The sequence below is a fragment of the Rhinatrema bivittatum genome, chromosome 3 (genome assembly GCF_901001135.1).
Source record: "Rhinatrema bivittatum chromosome 3, aRhiBiv1.1, whole genome shotgun sequence".
Taxonomy (NCBI): Eukaryota; Metazoa; Chordata; class Amphibia; order Gymnophiona; family Rhinatrematidae; genus Rhinatrema; species Rhinatrema bivittatum.
In genome coordinates, this window is record NC_042617.1 from 22,778,032 (window position 1) to 22,798,364 (window position 20,333).

General features: G+C 43.1%; 1 protein-coding gene across 5 annotated transcripts in view; it reads right to left on the reverse strand.

Annotated features, from left to right (window-relative positions):
• RBKS (ribokinase) overlaps window positions 1–20,333 on the reverse strand; it is a 276,072-nt gene that overhangs the window by 145,133 nt on the left and 110,606 nt on the right. For all 5 annotated transcript variants that reach the window (XM_029592954.1, XM_029592953.1, XM_029592955.1 and 2 more), the window contains exon 6: window positions 362–453. In XM_029592954.1, the coding sequence (XP_029448814.1) occupies window positions 362–453 (92 nt within the window). The remainder of the gene's footprint in view (window positions 1–361; window positions 454–20,333) is intronic.

Below are 20,333 nucleotides of genomic sequence, written 5' to 3' on the forward strand. Positions count from 1 at the left end.
GAACCCCCCCACATATACACACCTCACACCCCTTGATTACCAAAGGGCTGCAGGAGGATCAGGATGCAGCAGCTGAAACAATAATTTCTTGCCAGCTTCACAGCCTGCTTGTGCCTTGCGCTGTAGGGCCAGTGAGTCGCTCGCCCACTCTGAATTCCATGCCCTGTGCATGCAAAGCTCCTCCTCTTTGCATAAATGAAAAGGAGGAGAAGAGATTGTGCAAGACAGAATGTGCTCCAGCAAGCATTATTCCGAAATTACTGCCCACCACACCACAGGCAATTAAAACCAACAGCTTACAGCTAGCCCTGGCTTGGCTGTTCTCTTTTCTGTTGTGATCAGTTTGGGGCTGAACATTTACCTCGCTCTCGTTGCAGCAGAAGACGTCAGAATAGATGTAGAATCGTGGGTCCAGGTCAGGAGCAGCTGGAGCAGGATTAAAGATTGTTTTCACTGAAACAGATATGAAACGCGATTTTACTGCAATGGAATTCATGATCACCAGCTGATCGACAGTAACAATTTGTTCTGTTGTGGACCAGAGCAAATTCCTGATTCCCTGCACAGCAGAAGCAAGGTAGCAGTGAAAGCAGAAGCCCTTTTATTACATGGGGAAGGGAAACAAGGGCAATGGTAATTACAGTTTGGCGAGCAATTTGTTAACAGAGAATCCCTGTGAAACCAGAGTGGGGGAATGGCTTTCAGGCTAACACAACAAATAGTGCAGGAACACCAGTAGCAATAACATAGGACCCTCCACCTCTGCACAAAATATAAGAACGCCATTACAGCACGAGCCACATAAGTAAGGGCTCAATTCCTCAAATTCTTTTTGCCAGCTGGAGCACGGATAGCAGGAAATATTCCAGTCTTGACAAATAATTGTTAAAGGAGATATTCACAATGGGGTAGATTTTCAAAGGGTTACGTGCGTAACTTACGCACGTAACCCCGAAAACCTGCCCCTGCGCGCACCGAGCCTATTTTGCATAGGCTCGGCGGCGCGCGCAGGCCCCGGGACGCGCGTATGTCCCGGGGCTTTGAAAAAGGGGCGGGGTCGTGGGCATGGTGCCGATCCGGGGGCGGGACCGAGGCCTCCAGCACAGCGACTGTGCTGGGGGATGGTGCGCCGGCAGCTGGCCAGTGCGCGCAAGATACGCGCACTGGCCAGCTGCACGCATGTTATAAAATCGGGTGCGCACAAGGTAGCTTGCACAAATGTACCCCGCGCACGCTGCTTTCAAAATCTGTCCCATAGCTTTTAAAGGGCAACTGCTGCTTTTCCCACCAGAGAGGGCAGCGTCTGCATTTTTAAAAACCGTTCTTGCCTACATTGCACAATACAACACACAAGCTATCTCTCTTATACAAACAAATATATACTTCTTTTTCCATTTAGTCACAACTTTATACAAATGCCCTTTTCCTTATACCTCATACATTACATACTTTGTACATGCATACAAGCTATTTTTTTCTTATATACATTTCATTTTTTTCTTATTATGCAGCTCAAAAGATCCCTAGTCAATAGGAAGGTCAGCAGACACAGGCACTATTGTCATACAACAATGCTGCTTAGTAAGCATGAGTCACTCACACTGACCACTTATTAATAGCATGGCTTTACTATATTTTATTCTTACACACCCATATATCATTCACATCCCTCCTTCACTCAACACATCAGCTTAATCACACATCCTTTCTTCAAACTCAGTACTTCTGAACACATGTATATAAAATATAAAAGATATATTTACATTAAGAGGTCAATTTCAACAAAAAGGTGCAACTACTTGGATGCAGGCTCTTTTTTTAAGGGTTGTTGTGTTGTTGTGTACTTCAGGTCATAGGCTGTTGAAGGCTAAGGAGACCTCTGTTATAGAAGGCAGATATAAGCATCCTTTTCCCTTCCTGGTATTTGTTTCATGATAGGTTGCTCTGGATAGTTCATACTTAGTCATCAAGGTATTCTGTCTGTAAAAGGGTGGCACACACATGGCCTGGAGCTTCAGAATAGTAGCATGTGGTCCGTCATATGCAGTTTGTAAAAAGTTGGATCCTCTGTGTTATGCAGTGTTGAAAGCAAGGGAAAGTGTACAGAATGGATGAAATTTTATTTTCATTTTTTTTGGATGCTGGCATGCATGTGAGCCTTACTTTATTTATTTATTTATTTGTATGTTTTTTATATACCGAAGTTTAGCGAAAAGCCTTCACTCCGGTTTACAGTTATAACAACAGTGTACATAGAATCAAAGGTTTACATTCGAAACTCTGGGGGGTGGCACCTATGTTCTCTATTTGCCAGAGAGCAAATAGAGAACATAAGGTTTATATGAACTGGTTGAAGATTACAGGTAACTGTGGGAGGGGTTAGCGTTAGAAAAATGAACCAGTGTAAACAACGGGACAAAATCAATGAAGCCAGAATAATAACTAAAACAAGATAAAGCATGAACTGTCCTAATTACAGTCTCAACTGGGTAAGATGCTGGTAAAACGTTTGGGAGGTGTTAGTGCGAAGTAAAGTACTTAGCAGTGCAAGAATTTCTTGGAAATGGAAGAGTGATCGTTTAGCCTATCCCTTCTTTTTAGGCTTGTCTGAAAAGCCATGTTTTGAGTAGTTTTCTGAATATTTTTTTGTTGTTCTGTAGTCGTAGGTTTTCCGGTGGGGTGTTCCAGAGGTGGGGTCCGACTATTGAGATTGCTCTTTTTCTTACGGTTGTGAGTTTGGCTGTTGTGGCTGATGGGATGTCCTTCAAATTTTTACAGTTATTTTTCCACCAGGAATGAAAGATTTCTATTTTTTCTTCTTCTCATTGAGTGCTAGGGAGATGGGCTGCACAATGCATAATTGTATTAAATGTAGCCCTTATCATACATATGATAACCCTGTACCTCACTCTAAGTGCTATGTTAAGAGAGCAGGTAATAAATCCTTGTGAAAAACAAATAAGTGCTTTTCAGTATAATTCAATGAGGCAGTGGTGACTGGTGCGGCCAAGTGTTTTTGACTTCTTGTCCTTAGTTTGACTTGATATCACAGCGAGAATACGTCGCTCACTGGCCTTCCCCTGCTCAATCTGAATGATGGCATCAGGAAGTGATTCTGTACTTCCAAAAAAGGATAACGGCAGTCATGCATATCGTAATAAACCAGATATTATATGATTCCAAGATGGGTTCAACTTAAAACAAAAACACACAAATGACATTTATTTACTTTTCAAACAAACATTCTTTATTAAAAACGTAAAAGTGAAGTTTAAAAGCCTGGGGTGCACATCAATTAGTGGATGTGTGCACAAGTCGGGTTTACACGCGCCCTCTGTATTTTCAAAACTCGGAGATGCGCACACATCTCACTGAGTAAGCTGATGTGTATCTGCAACGATAGTTAGTTGTGGTGAATGACAGGGTTTACGCAATCCAACCTGACATAAATATTTACCGCAGATTACTTCCATCTTCCTATCTGCTGTATAGTATCTGTTTGTAATCCTGCCTGCCCCATGTTAGTTGCTGCACCAATCCTGAATGCATGGGTGGTAATCTTTCTCGCATCCGTAAATCTGAGCACAGTGGAGAACTGGTATCTGGTCAGTGGGACCCAAATGACATGCATCAGCAAATGTACCCCACCGGATGGCTGAATGGCTAGATATTTCTCCATGTTCTGTACAGGTCACGTGACCAGTGAATTGATGTACCTCAAGGAGAGGAATGTGCCCTTGCCTGCCTGATTGTTTTTTGACTTGTGTATCCTTATCCAAATCACTTTGTTATGGTTTGTGAGTTTCGTGGACCCTTGGCCCGAGGTGAGAGTTGTTACCACCTGTGGGGAGGAGCCCCACAGGTCAACATCGCCGGGAGGCGAGGACTGGTACAGCAGGAGCTCTGTGAAAGAATCTGTGGGAAGGTCCTGAGAAGCGGGGTGAGAGACATGCTTGAGCGCCCGTCTGTACGTCCAATTTGGGCGCTCAAGGCAGCGAAGGCGCATGAACACACGCCGTGACCTGAGCGCCCGGCTGGACGTCCGAGGTCACGGACGTCCCCTGGAAACGCTCCACGCGTCCCCTTGAAACGCTCCACGTCCAGCTGCAACCTGGGCTCCAGCTTGGGGGGCTTCTCCGTGGCCAGCAGCTGGGCCTCCAGCGGACTGGCTGGGGGTGTGGCGGGCGCCGCCAACAGCACCTTCTGCCTGGCCTCCACCTCACCCACGTCGTCGGCCTTCAGCAGCGACTACGGCGGCCTCTTCTCCAACGCGGCGGGGCGGCCGCTGCCGCTTCCACCTCCTCGTCGCAGGACGCCAGCAGCCAGTCGGCCTTCATCTCCAAGGTGCACAGCTCGGCGGCCGAGGGCCTGTACCCACGCGTGGGCATGGCGCACCCCTACGAGTCCTGGTACAAGTCGGGCTTCCACTCGGGCCTGTCGGGGGAGATGGCGAACAGCGAACGGTGGGACGTGCATGGCCAGGCGGTGGCGGGACCCTGGCTGAAGGTGCAGAGCCCGGCCGGCGGGCTGCAGCCCTCCCCACAGCTGGGCGCCTACAGCCCGGACTTCGGCTCGCTAATGCACTCGGCCTGAAACACAGCACCAAAACAGAACACCTTCCCGCTGCCGTGAGCACCCGCCTGTACGACCAATTTGGGCGCTCAAAGCAGCGAAGGTGACCTCAGACGTCGGACGTCCAGCAGGGCGCTCAGGTCATGGCGTGCGTTCATGCACCTTCGCTGCCTTGAGCGCCCAAATTGGGCGTACAGGCGTGCGTTCATGCACCTTCGCCGGCTGGGGCTGCTGGAAGCTGCCTCGCATGGGAAGCGCCCGATCCGCCCCGGGCTGCTGAAGTCGCTCTCGCCGTCGGCTGCCCCCGGGAGGCAGGGGAGCCGCGGTGCGCGCCTCGGGAGGAAGAGAGAGAGGACTGAGGCTGCTCCGGAGCTGTCAGTGGGAGACCAGCACCCATGGATGCCCTTCTGCTGCTGCTGCTGGGGGCTTGCGTGGCCCCGGCCAGGGAGGTAAGCGGGCGCTGGGGGAAAGTTTGCCCATGAAATTTCGTCTCTCTCTTGCCCGTCCGAAGGAGGCGGAAAATCGGAGCTGCCGCGCACAGTGCTTTGTTGCGCTCCCTGCTGATATAATTCATAATTCTGGTTCAGAACTGTGGCTTATTCAGCCATTCCCAGAATCATCAGAGGGCTGATTCATACTGACACTGTTGAAATATAGTGAAATTCTAATCATCAGACTCAAAGAATGTGAAAGATCTGGAAACTTGTAGGCTCTGCAAAGCCTATAATTACAGGCCAGGAAGGCATCAATGACCATGTTTGCACCACAATACAGGGAAGCTGGGTCCAGGATGCAGGCTTTTGTCTTACAAATGCATATCTCAACGGACAGGAGCCAGGTGAAAAGAAGATCCTTTTGAGGTTACAGTTTTAATTAAATCCTGGTGCCAAGAAACGGAATTCAGGCCTAACTCCTATTGAAGCCACAGACTTGCGATTTGTTTACACAACAAAGAATATCAAGAGAAGAACAGAAGAACACAGTGCATCAAAGCCAGGGTGATAAAGGAACTTTTATGGTGGAAGGGTGGTTTCAGGGAAGACAAGTAAATAGTATGATTTTTACAAATGAATGGAGGATGTCCTCACAAGCATTTCCTATACATGATAGATTGTCATGACAACAGCATAATGTATCTTTGTAAATAAGTCTTTGGGCAGTCACGTCATTCATTCTGGAAACTTCGGTAGTGCTGTATTTTGATTATATAAGTCAGGGCATGTCATAAATTCATGGAGATGCTAGTTATTACAGATAGAGGGCATATAGCAACTCCCAGGAACACTTGTCTTTGACTCTTCTTTAAAAAGCCAAAATAAATTAAATTTTAAACCTCTTGCTGAGTTGAAGTGTTCTTGTTGCCCTAGCTTTGAGTCCAGAAATTATTAACATTTTGGCATCCCAGATGGGACTCTAATAGCTGTTGTTATTATAAATATTATTAGCTGTAGTATTACTTTTGGTGGACAAAAGTATACTAGGTTCTTGAACGTTTAATCTGGCTTTCCGTTCAAAGATAGTGAGTTGCCCAGGTGACTGGAGGTTATCCCGGAGTATTATGAGTTCAGAGCAGATGTGGAATGAAGTTCTAAGCTGAAGGATCCATTTTGTGAGTATGTAACGAGAAAAAAATGAAAAAAAAAAAAAATTGTGTAAGTATCAATGTTTTTATTTTATTTGTTGTACAGTGTATATAGATTGTGTGTTACATCGGGTTTAGAATACTTTTTGCAAAATGTTCTTTAATATATGTTAGGGAGACAGGACATGAGTTGATGATTTGATTAAAATCCAGATTAGGTTATGCTCTCTTCAGAATGAACAGTTGAAAAAACAGAGGTTTCGGTAGCAACAGGGGTCTTTTGTCCTCAGACCGCATGGTTTCTGGCTAGGTAGCAGTTTCAAGTTACACCTGGGAGAGTACGGGAGAGATTTTTTCACTGCAGTACAGTTGCTTCGAAAGGAAGAAGAGGGAATAAGTTAAATTGGGTAACTTTGAAAGTTATTATTAGTATGATAAAGAGTTTTTAGTTAGTGGATTGTTACCAAAGTTTGGTTGTTTGTTGTTTGTACAGGAAGGTGCTAATGGCTTTAATCTTTTACAGCAGGTTACATGTGGTTAATTTCTTTCTTTTCCTTCTTTGATTAGCTTTAACAAGGAAGCCTATTTTTTGTCTGTGTGCATCTATTTATATAAGTTAAGATTTTGTGTACAATGTTTCCTTGTAAACAAGTTTAGTGATTGTAGTTGAACTTAAATCTGGACATTTGTGAACTGCTGGCAGTGTGGTATATAGGGACATTTGAATTAATTGCTGCAGTTCATTAAATAGAGAAAGGAATCTTTCAGTTCTATGCTGTTTTTCTTTTCCCCTCCCTTGCTTGTTACAATGTATCTTATGTTTACAGTAAACATAGAAACATAGCAATGCTGGCAGAAGGAGAACAAGTGGCTCGTCGGTTTGTCCAGCTAGTTTTAATACATATTTTCTTATCAGGAATGTAGAGATGCTCATATTGGCATCTACATTTTTAGAATTGTGTTAGTAATGAGGGATTATTGTGAAGAGATCTTAGTATAGTGTGCAGTGGGTTACATTTAGAAAGCATGACACTGTGTTTATTTAAAGCCATTCATAATCAGCTTTGATTAATCATTGGAAAGGGCTGTTTTTTCTTTGGTCAGGTGCATAGGCAGAGAGATAGAAAGGAAAACAATCTATAGATATACCAAAAGAGAGCGATGCCATTTTAATGAAATGATCTGTTTAAGTGCTTTGTCACTTAACTAACCTATTCATTGAGTGTAACAGTTGTTTGGCGGGAGAGGAGGTGAACCCCCCCTTGGGAATGTGTTTCAGACGAAAGAAAAAAAAAAAACCTGGGAGTGAGTCACTTTTTAAATGAATTTTACAGTTCTGCTGAGGTAAGAGGTTTGAGGTTTGAGTATGTTACAGGATGGAGTGCAAAGGTGATAGAAGAGGGACTAATGAATTGATCTGTTTAATGTGAAAACAGAAATTTGTGTTGAAAGTATGGGGAAAGTGAATATTAGGGATGAGAGATGACGTAATGTTAAAGAGGGAAGAGATTTATTTTTATGATGATGCTGGTAGGTAAGAATGAATATGCAGAAGGCTGTGTGCTGGGACATTTAGAATGTTTTGGTGGAAGTAGAGAAATAAAAATGTGGGTCAGTTGCATTTAAATCTTTTGTCATGGGTTTGCTTTTAAATACTTGTGTGCAGATATGAGCTATTTTAAATTAAACACAGGTCAGAAACAAACAGAAGGCACTAATATGTATGAACTTTATGCGGCAGTAAGGATGATAGATATTTCTCAGTTTTGATTATATCTCATTAGATGCTAACTTTTAGAAGAAAGGGAATGAATTAGGTGGTTTATTTTGATGGGAGTTCAGGTATTGAACGTTTGTATTGTGGACTGTTTAGACGATATGTAAAGGAGAAAGATTATGAGACGGTGAACAGCAGAGAGTTAAGCAGCAATGTCTATTATCTATTTATGTGCCAGTAAGAAAAACTTTTGGGTAATGCATAGTAGTATGTGCCATCCTTTTATTTTGCAGACTTCCAAGACTCCTAGCTGATATGTCTGTGCTTTTGGAAATGATCTGTATTTTTATTTAGGGTATTTACAGGATTAGGTAGTATGGACTCTATGGAGCATATGCATATAGGATGGAAATAAAATGACTTCTAATTAAGTGCAAAGTTGTCTGTTTTAAGTTTTTTTCTTTTAGAAAGCGAATTAGGAATTTAAAAGCATGGAAAAAAAAAAAAGGGGTTTTAGATTTGTAAAAGGAAGTAGCTCTTATCACAGGGGACAGTGCCTCCTAGAGGTGAACTAACATAGAAAGGAAAGTAGCTTTATGACTGCTTTTTTCTGAATTAAGGTATAACAGCAGTTTGACTTTTAAGGAACCTGTAATGTTATTTTTTAAATTTATTTTTAATCATTATATTAACTGTCATATATTAGATTTCTTTTCAGGGTACCAAAGCACAAAGCACATCTGTCTCTGTTCTATGGGAGATGAAGATTAGTTTATTCCAGTTTGATTCCTTTTCAATTTTTGAATAGATCTATTTTAATTTTCATCCTGAGTTTTTGTTTTCTTTTGTGGATCGATCCAATTCTTTTATATTTTTAAAGTACTTTTTTTTCTTTTTGAGCTCAAAAGTTTGTCATGTTGTCTGTTCTATGTTACATGTGTACAATGAGGAATGAATGAATGAATGCATTATGTGGTCAGTGCTGTGACATATATGTTTTCATGTACAGTCTGAGTATTTATGTTTGTGGTCTGGACCATTGCATGATGTTTTGAAATAATGTGGGGATTATTTGGCAAATTAGGGAGTACGTGATATAATAGTATTTTCTTACTACTTAATCGGATTTGTGTACTTTTATTTAGGTTTGACTTCAAACACATGCATCTAATCTAAGGAGTTAAGAGATTCTACTCTGCCATCACTGAATCCTACTAAAAGAACTATATACGCACTGAATGCAGAAATTATTCTTGGTCACAGACGTTCTTACATATTATATGGACTGCAAGGCTTACCATTTATACCTGATTTTTGCTTTTTTCTTTGTTCTGTGGGAATGACTTTATGCAGAATTTAGGTTCTTTCATTCTCTGTCAGCACTTAGGTGTTCAAGTTAATGATATCATTTGAAGTGATGCTGTTTTTATTAGTTTGTATGTTCCAAGTTAAGTAGTATTTTCCAGTCTTAGACTTTATAATACTTATATGCTGAATCAGCTAAATGCATATGTACTAGGTTTTTCTATCTTTATCTATGGAAGCTGCTTTGATCACATAGAGGGTGCTGTGTCTCAGTGTGATTTCAATATGATAATTCAGGGTTCAAGAGGGAGATCTCTTTATATTTCTCTTCCACACCAGCCTAAGTTATAAGCTATTCCTATTCTTTTGTTTTGTAGCTTGCTCTTATGGTAATCACTTTGCTGATCTTTAATATCTCAATATTCTATTTTTTTATTCTAACTTCTTCGCTGAACCTGTCTTTGAATATCTTTGTATTATGACACTATTTACTACCTAATGACTGTTTCACTCTCTTTCACAAAGATTTCTTACTAGTGTAGCCTGTGATGCTTATTATGAGATTGTTCTCCTTGAAAGAAATACATACCTTACATATGAGGAGCTCTGTCATGGGGATCTGCAGTATACTAATCGTTTATTGTTCTTTTCTTCTTATCTTGGCCCTTTTACTAGAAACCCTATCTGTGACTTAAAATATTCTGTTTATAAGCTAGTTTGTTTCCATTTAGGATTCCAAAGGGGAAGATATAATTTTCCTTATTTCTGTCTTTTATTTGTATGACATTCTTTCCTTTCCCTGTGCAAAGACTCACATTGATGGTTTATCAATTCTGCAAAGTACATTATTTTGTTTTAGTTCACATAATATGCTAAAGACTTTCTCATAGTGTCAGCTTTTACTTGTTTTTATGATTATTCCCAATTACACTTAGACTTACCATCATTTAAGAAGGGTATTAGCCCCTCTTCTCTAGAAGTATCTGAAGACGAAGCAGTATTATTAGCCATCATCTACCTTAATAACTAATACCCCTCGACTGACATTGGTTTAGAACCCTTGCCATTCACAGCTGTATTATCTCTTGGACATATGACTGCCACAAGTGAATTAGGATTGTCCATACAGTGAGGGCTTTCACTGCTATAGGTTGTTGTCATAATACTGGATAGCACTATAAATACCCTATAGAATTAGTATGATGTTTCGGACTTTTGCTATGCCTTTGCCTATCATGCTTATGCCTTTGTATTTGATCTTCCATCACTGCAGCATATGACTAGAATATGTCTTATGCTTTGCAACACTTTTATAATTCATCCCACATCATGTATGCACAACACAGTATGAGTTCTTCTATTGATTCTTGGTTTTCTTCTATTCTATTGGTTTCTTTTATTTTTCTGGTAATGTGCAATCCCTGCTTGCCATTTTAATGAATATTATCCTGGGTAGTTGTTCATAATATGAGTACTCCTTGAAAAGATTTGCCCAGGATACCTAGTATTATATGAGAAACATAGTACTTTCATACTGGTCTCTCTGTGTACTTATCTTTATATGTTATACCACTAGTATGTAATTACTTGACTCTGAAAGATAACATATGTGATCATGCTATTATGAAGTAGAGCCTTTTTATAATGCAGGTATCTGTATAGCTCCATTATAGAGCTAATAGCTACCTAGTGAAAATTAGTTTGGATGTTATTGTTTGAGTAACTAGTGAATGCTTGTGGGAGTATCATTCATATTAATTAGGAATCTAGAGGGACACACACCTATGCACTACACCTGATAAATACCAAGGTTAGTGGTTAGGACACACTTTAAGTTCCTTTGTCATGGCTCATCATCGAAGACTGGTTGATGGGACACCTGTCCATTAACGGTGTCCCAAGAGGGACAATGATATAATTCATAATTCTGGTTCAGAACTGTGGCTTATTCAGCCATTCCCAGAATCATCAGAGGGCTGATTCATACTGACACTGTTGAAATATAGTGAAATTCTAATCATCAGACTCAAAGAATGTGAAAGATCTGGAAACTTGTAGGCTCTGCAAAGCCTATAATTACAGGCCAGGAAGGCATCAATGACCATGTTTGCACCACAATACAGGGAAGCTGGGTCCAGGATGCAGGCTTTTGTCTTACAAATGCATATCTCAACGGACAGGAGCCAGGTGAAAAGAAGATCCTTTTGAGGTTACAGTTTTAATTAAATCCTGGTGCCAAGAAACGGAATTCAGGCCTAACTCCTATTGAAGCCACAGACTTGCGATTTGTTTACACAACAAAGAATATCAAGAAAAGAACAGAAGAACACAGTGCATCAAAGCCAGGGTGATAAAGGAACTTTTATGGTGGAAGGGTGGTTTCAGGGAAGACAAGTAAATAGTATGATTTTTACAAATGAATGGAGGATGTCCTCACAAGCATTTCCTATACATGATAGATTGTCATGACAACAGCATAATGTATCTTTGTAAATAAGTCTTTGGGCAGTCACGTCATTCATTCTGGAAACTTCGGTAGTGCTGTATTTTGATTATATAAGTCAGGGCATGTCATATATTCATGGAGATGCTAGTTATTACAGATAGAGGGCATATAGCAACTCCCAGGAACACTTGTCTTTGACTCTTCTTTAAAAAGCCAAAATAAATTAAATTTTAAACCTCTTGCTGAGTTGAAGTGTTCTTGTTGCCCTAGCTTTGAGTCCAGAAATTATTAACACTGCCGCCGATCGCCGGCTGCTGGGGCTTGCTGGCACTGGGTGCTCAAGGCAGCGGGGTCTGTAGGAGAACCATCCACTTTACTGGTGGAATGACATTTGAAATGACAGGTACCAGCTCACCCAGGATACTGTACAGGCGCTGTATAGCGCTCTATACAGTAAAATGGATTGCGCACGCCTACCGCTTCATGGACACGCTTTGGACACGGCTTGCATTTGCGTCTCATTTGAATACTGTATCGAGCAGTATGTGATCCAAACTGTGCGCGCGGCAAACAAGGGTGCGCCCGGCACTGCTGCACTCTTTCTTACGCGTCCTTACTATATCGGCCTGTTTATAAGTAAAGGATGGTTCAAGGGGTGGGGATCCCAGCCTCCAGGGGCTGGATTTTTGTAATGAAAGGGAGGGGAAGGGGGTTGGGGGGATCAGGACCTGACATCAATTTAAAATATTTATATTTTATATATATTTTTACCAATGGGCCACCTCCAAGGCAGAGGGGTCTATGGAGAACCCTGGGGTTTTTGACTACTTTTGTGCGGGGGCTTACTTGGGGCCAATAGGAGCACAACCTAGAGCATGTATGGACGAGAAAATATTTTTGTACTGGTTTTACCAAGTCCTTATACCTGCAGTGAAAGGGCATCAGAATAAAAGCAGAAAGCCGGAAGACAGAAACATTATTCTGATTTTAGATAACCATCAAGCTCACCCTCCTGAATCAGAGTTAAGTATGTGAAAATATTTTTACCTTCTTCCTTTCCGGAATGTAATCTCACTCACACAGCCAATGGATCAGGAAATTATAGAAATCATGAAATCCATTTACAAAAGGAGTTTCATGTGGAAGCTACTCAACTATGAAGGCACCTCCTCAAGAACACCCGTCGTAGTACTCCATTAAGGGTGCAATTTTCAATGTCGCATTTGCCACGTTTGCTTTAAGCAGAAGGCTTGAAGAATCTTACGGACAGCAGTGTTTTTTTTCAGAGAGTATCTTCTGAAGAAGAATTTGAAGATTTCCATGAGCAGGAGAAAAAAAGTCACTAAGATAGATTTTCGATGTCCATCAAATGCTGATCCCCAAAAATCCTGTCACTAAAATTAAAGAAGCTCAAATTGAAAAATTAGGTTAACATTGAACAAAACCTTGAACCTTTACTGATGCTGAAATTATAGAAAAACTCGTGCATCCGGTGAGATCCGTCACTCCTGAAGAAGATCGCAGTGAAGAAACTAAAGTGGCCCTGGGCTGCTTTCTGTCTGCCCCTGAAACAGAAAGCTGTAAGCTGTTTGAATCACCGGTCCATGAAGGGTACGAATATGGGCCAATGAAGCTGTTATAGATAAGTATTATGTTCTAATTTGTGGATACATTTAGAGATTTTTATATTGCATAGAAAAACTAACGAAACATTGACACTGAAGATGCTTAAAGAGAACAATGGCTATAAAGGGGGGTTTCCGATGCAATAGCTTTACAGTGTGTGAACTACCAGATCCATATATGAGGGTCTTATTCAATACTTTAATATGATGCTCATGTTGGGTAGTTAGAGGGTGAAGGTGGAGAGTTATTATATATTATAGATTTTTTTTATCAACCTATTTGTGGTTCTTCGGTTGAAGCACAACACCTTGAAACGCTATTAAAATATTTTGAGCAGTAGCCCTCTAATTCTGCTCAGGAAATGATGAAGCTTCATGCTGTTCACAACGATTTCCCGAGAAAAAGGCAAATACTCTTCAAGCATACGGGCAACTGCAAGTTGCTTCAAAAAGCTTCTCAAGTTTATGTCAAGGATCAAGGCTGATGGTCAACACTGTCAACATCAGATACTACTGATATTTATTTGACAACATTTCTAGACCGCTTTTGTGGCCAAATGGCCACCCAAGGTGGTGTACAGTACTAAAATGTTGAAGATGAAACAAGACCAACATGTGAGTAGTCCATGTGTGGGGATAGGGTGTTTATAGGGGGATCTGAGAGGGAGTGGGTATAAGCAGTATGTAAGGGTGAATACTGAGTGATCTAGATGTCCCTATACTGTTAATTCTTGGATTTCAGTAAATAAATACTGTATAAAGTTATTTACAAAATGTGGATTTAATGTTTTCTTTTATAAGAAGTACTTGAGCGAAAAACTCTCAGATGACCGGCGTATTCGATTGACTGGCATGGACTATTCCATGGGGGATTTTGCCGTACAATATAAGAACTGCCAAACTGGTTCAGACTAAAGGTTCATCTAGCTCAGTATCCTGGTTCCCAACAGCAGCAAGCAGTGGATGCTAAGATGGGTATATGAAATGGAGTATATTAAGAGTTGTCTACACCCCTATGATACCCTTCCATTTTCTAGCAGTCATGGTTTAGAACCGTGATAATTAAAAAAAAAAGTAACAGGTCAGGTTCCACTGGCAGCCTCCACCTTCCACTTTTTTCAAAGGGAAAACAGAAGCAAATTCAAAAATGTTCCAGGCTGATGACATGGAATAAAATAGTCACTGGTTTAGGAATTTATATAATCCAGGGTGACATCACTAACTCTTATGTTAAGGAGTGGAGAGAATGAGATGGGATTTAAGGAAGCTGGAAGATTCGTCGAAGATATGGCAGCTGAGATTCAATGCCAAGAAGTGCAGAATCATGCATATGGGATGTGGAAATCCGAAAGAAATGTATTCAATGCTGGGGTGAAGGGCTGATGTGCACGGAGCAGGAGAGAGATCTTGGGGTGATAGTGTCTAACGATCTGAAGTCAGCGAAACAATGTGACAAGGCGATAGCGAAAGCCAGAAGAATGCTGGGCTGCATAGAGAGAGGAATATCGAGTAAGAAAAGGGAAGTGATTATCCCCTTGGACAGGTCCTTGGTGAGGCCTCACCTGGAATACTGTGTTCAGTTCTGGAGACCGTATCTCCGAAGGGACAGACACAGGATGGAGGCGGTACAGAGAACGGCGACCAAAAAGGTGTATGGTCTTCATCGAATGCCTTATGAGGAGAGATTGAAGAATCTAAATATGTATACATACCTATGTATGATATGATACAGACCTTCAGGTACTTGAAAGGTTTTAATGATCCAAAGTCAACGACAAACCTTTTCCATTGCATAAAAATCAGCAGAACCAGAGGTCACGATTTAAAACTCCAGGGAGGAAGACTCAGAACCAATGTCAGGAAGTATTTCTTCACAGAGATGGTAGTGGATGAGACTAAAACTATGAAGGATTTCAAAGGGGCGTGGGATAAACACTGTGGATCCAGAAAGTCTTGAGGATGTGAATGAAGAGAAGAGGCATGGGGGTGGCTTGAAGGAATGACGGCTTCTACCTGGTGATTAATACCCTTATTCAATAAACATACACATGGTTAATGTGACAGAGGAAATGTGGGACAAAGGATTAGCATTCACAAATACGCATGGGAGTAGCTTGCTTGTTGCGGTGGTTACTATCCCAAACCAATTAAGCCTGATACTTCACTTTGAATACATATATAGTGCAGCTCACTGCTTCAACGGCAGGGGGGAATGAAGATAAGAGGATTTGCAATCAGACAACTACCAACTTGGATTGAATTGCATAGTCTTAGTAGGCAAATGAGCATGGGAGTAGCTTGCTTGTTGCGGCGGTTACTACCCCGAACCAATTGGGCCGGGAGCTTTGTCGGAGGCCTCGGCCATGCCCCCAAAACACCCCCAGGTCGGAACCATGCCTGCGGCCCCTCCCCCGAATGATGCGCCGCCACGACACTCCCCCACGACAAGCCCCCCTAGCAAAGCCTCGGGACTTATGCGCACCCTGGGTCTTGCGCGCGCCGCCGAGCCTATTCAACATAGGCTCGCTGCGCACAGGGGGAGGTTGGGGCAGGTTTTCAGGGGGTGCGCGCGTATCTTCAGGGTGTACCCCTTTGAAAATCTGCCCCAATATGCGCACAGCCACATACACATGTACAAGCCATCGTGCACAGTTTTTGAAGGCTATCCTCTCTGTATATTATATCACTTGGATCCTCCATATTCAGATGGTTGTTGACATCCCCAAAGAGCTTCCATAGAATAGTGAAACATGTTGGCCCTTCTCCCAGTACTTATTATTAGGTTTTATTTCTTTAGCAAGATGTTCCTCGGATTCTATTTTGGCTTTGCATTGAATTTGGCAGGCTTTCTGCATCTCATCTGGGTGCTATTTCCCACGCCTGAATAAAGCACAACAGAAATAGATCCAAATCTATGATGAATTTATAAATGCATGACAGTTACGTTACAACATCTCAATGAAAAACTATAGACTGAACTTTTGTTTCGTGTGTAATGGGCGTGGCATTCCTGGTGGTGGAGTTGGAACTTACACGCATACTTCTTGATTTTGAAAAGCACGCGCAGGAGTTTACCTGCACAAGTTACGCCCTCCAAAGAAGTTTAACGTTGTGGGAGTTAATCTGTGCATGAACCAGGTCAATTATCCGCACAATTTCAATGCAAACTTACGTGCATAAGTTCACTTTGAAAATCTAAGGTAAAGTCTGTGAGTAAAAGATATGCCCAGATTTAACCCAAATGCACATGGCTATAAAATTACCCTTTCTGGGGTCTATTTACTAAGCTGAGATGTGTTAGCACATGTTAAAATCCCCAAACTGGCACATAGCGCAGGTTAAAACGTGTCATGCATCCTATCAGAAAATAGTGTTCACTATTCGAAATCTTCCACCAATAAATCAGGCTCACTGCATGCCAAATTAATGGGCGGCATTGCATGCAAAGCAGGCCATTAATATGCAAAAAGGTTAAAAATGGAGCATGATAAACATTATTGTTAGGATTCGTGGGTTTCTGGGCCCTTGGCCTGAAGTGAGGGTTGGTACCACCTGTGGGGAGGAGCCCCACGGGAGGCGAGGTCAGCTGATGGTAGGAGATACAGTAGTGTGGAGGAATGGAGCGTCCTGCGTCACAGCCATGTGATCGTAGGTGCAGTAAAGTGAGTAATGTGGGGGATCCCGAGGAGCGGAGAGAGGCCCGAGGGGGGGCTGCGCAGCAAGAGAGGCTCTGGTGTGGTGACGTAGGCTGACCCGCAGAGCGGGGAAGCCCAGGTGAATCTCTGCAGTAGTGACGAAAGCAACCCCGGGGAGCGGGGCTGCGCTCGACGGGATCTCTGGCAGAGAAACGAGGCACTACCCCGAGGAGCGGGGGTGCCGAATAGAATCACTGAACCTGAACTCAGGTGCTGCCCCGCGGAGCAGGGAAGCGCAGGCACAGTCTCTGTGTAGAACGCAGGCACTACCCGAGGACCGGGAAGCGCAGGTATAGCCTCTGCTGTAGAACGAAGACACTGCCCCGAGGAACGGGGGAGTGCGGGAACAGTTTTGTTGTGGAATGTAGGCACTGCCCCGAGGAGCGGGGAAGTGTGGGTCCAGTCTCCAAGCAGGAGGTGATTACAAGGGGTGACCCTGAGGAGAAGTGAGGCCGGTGGACTGGAGCTCAGTGGGGTGCAGGGCTAGCCCGAGGAGCAGCGGAAGCCAGGAGACGAGGTCTCGCACAAGAGCCTAGCAGGGCCCCCGAGGAGCGGGTACCCAAGTAGAGTCCAGAGGCAGTTAGAACCGATACAGGAACCACGGGTCCGAGGAGCCAGGAGCAGGTATCAGTAGCGAAGGAAATCGTTGCCAAGTTGGCTTGCAGGGGGCGAAGGCAGTGCTTAAGAATCCCGGCCCGGTGACATCATCAGCCGGGGACACCCCTGAGATTCCCGCCCTTGAGTCTTCAAAGGAGATGCTGGTGGCGCGCGCCTAGGAAAGCCCGGAGTTGTTGTGGGTGGTGGCGGTGGCGTCCCAGACGCCATGAGAAGTCCTGGGAACCTGGAGGAATGCGGCGGTGGTGGCTAGCCTCAGCCGCGAGTAGGCCCGGAGACGAGAGCAGAGCAGTACATGAAGTGAGTTGGAGAAAGAGATAGAGACTGGCAGGCGTAACTTGCGCGCGCTGGCCGACTGCCGGCACGCCATCCCCCGGTACAGCTGCTGTGCCGGAGGCCTCAGTCCCGCCCCCAAACCAGCACCCCACCCACGACCCCGCCCTCTTCCCGCCCCTTTTTCAAAGCCCCGGGACATACGCACGCCATCAAGCCTATGCAAAATAGGCTTGGCGCGACAAGGGGGGGTTTAAAGGATCACGCGCGTAACCCTTTGAAAATCTACCCCTAAGTAAACTTGATTAATAGCCGTTAATGGACTTCTCCAAGAACTTCTCCAAACCTTTTTTGAACCCAGCTACACTAACTGCACTAACCACATCCTCTGGCAACAAATTCCAGAGCTTAATTGGGCGTTGAGGGGCAGATTTTAAAAGCCCTAGGCGCGTAAATCCAGGAGTTACGAGCGCCAGGCCTATTTTCAAAAGGACCAGTGGCACGCGTAAAGCCCTGGGACGCATGTAAGTCCCAGGGCTTGAAAAAATGGGCGGGATGGAGGCGGGGCAGTCCAGGGGCATGGCCAGAGGCATCTGCAAGGCTGCTGGGCCGGCGGATCGCGTGCCAGCAGTCGGCTGGCAGGTGTAACTTCTGAGACAAAGGTATGGGGGGGGGTTTTCGGGCTGGGGGGCGGGACAGGTAGGGGAAGGTGGGGGGGGGGAATGGGAAAAGCCAGCTGGTCTCCCCAAGGCCTCGTTTTGCGCAAGGTGCACTAGTGTGCACTCCCTTGCGCGCGCGCCCCCTGATTTTATAACATGCACGTGGCTGCGCGCGCATCTTATAAAACCGGGTGTACATTTGTGCGCCCCGGGTTGCATGCACAAATGTACACCGCACGCGTAGGTTTTAAACTCTGCCCGAGTGAAAAAGAATTTTCTCCGATTAGTCTTAAATGTGCTACTTGCTAACTTCATGGAATGCCCCCTAGTCCTTCTTTTATCTGAAAGTGTAAATAACCGATTCACATCTACTCGTTCAAGTCCTCTCATGATCTTAAAGACCTCTATCATATCCCCCCTCAGCAGTCTCTTCTCCAAGCTGAACAGCCCTAACCTCTTCAGCCTTTCCTCATAGGGAAGCTGTTCCATCCCCTTTATCATTTTGGTTGCCCTTCTCTGTACCTTCTCCATCGCAACAATATCTTTTTTGAGATATGGCGACCAGAATTGTACACAGTATTCAAGGTGTGGTCTCACATGGAGTGATATAGAGGCATTATGACATTTTCTGTTTTATTAACTATTCCCTTCCTAATAATTCCTAACATTTTGTTTGCTTTTTTGACTGCCGCAGCACACTGAGCTGATGATTTTAAAGTATTATCCACTATGATGCCTAGATCTTTTTCCTGGGTGGTAGCTCCTAATATGGAACCTAACATCATGTAACTATAGCAAGGGTTATTTTTCCCTATATGCAATACCGTGCACTTGTCCACATTAAATTTCATCTGCTATTTGGATGCCCAATCTTCCAGGCTTGCAAGGTCCTCCTGTAATGTATCACAATCCGCTTGTGATTTAACTAGTCTGAAATAATTTTGTATCATCCGAAAATTTGATAACTTCACTCGTTGTATTCCTTTCCAGATCATTTATAAATTTATTGAAAAGCACTGTTCCAAGTACAGATCCCTGAGGAACTCCACTGTTTACCCTTTTCCACTGAGAAAATTGACCATTTAATCCTACTGTCTGTTTCCTATCTTTTAACCAGTTTGTAATCCAAAGTACACAAATATCTCTCAGTCCTAGAGACATACCTAATGTGTCTGGTTTTCAGGATATCCATAATGAATATGCATGAGATATATTTGCGTACTTTGAAGACTCAGTGTATGTAACTATATCTCATGCACATTTATTGTGGATTCCTGAAAATCAGATGGGTTAGGTGTGCTTCTAGGACTGGGATGGAAAGCAATGCTCCAAAGTAATTCATCTTGTACATTATGCGTTATAGCAGTCACATTTGACTATAACAAACTCTCTTTAAAGCTAACAGATTAGTAGACTCCAGGCTAAAATCCAGTGTTGGTACTTTTGCTTGGCATTTACCAAATATGGTTAAGGAGGAGAACAGCAAAAAGAAATACATTCAATATTGCTGTTAGTCTTGGATTAAAAATGCTGAAATGCTGATGTTTTAAAATCTATTCCCTGCTCTAGGGCACCTCTAAAGTATTAATATTCATTTGAACCACAGGAAATATAATAAGTGTAACATTATTTTATTTAAGGCGCACCAGTCTTTAGGCGTCATAGCCTACAAGCCTACATTATTCCTCCACAACATCTGTAATTAATAAAGCTGCATTAATGGACTTGTTTGCATAAAAACAACCTCCTGATTTACTTTTTTTTTTAAAATAAATTGCAAATGCATTTCCTTTGGCTGGGTTTATTTTAGGCTACAGATACAGCATGTTTCATCACTTCCCAGG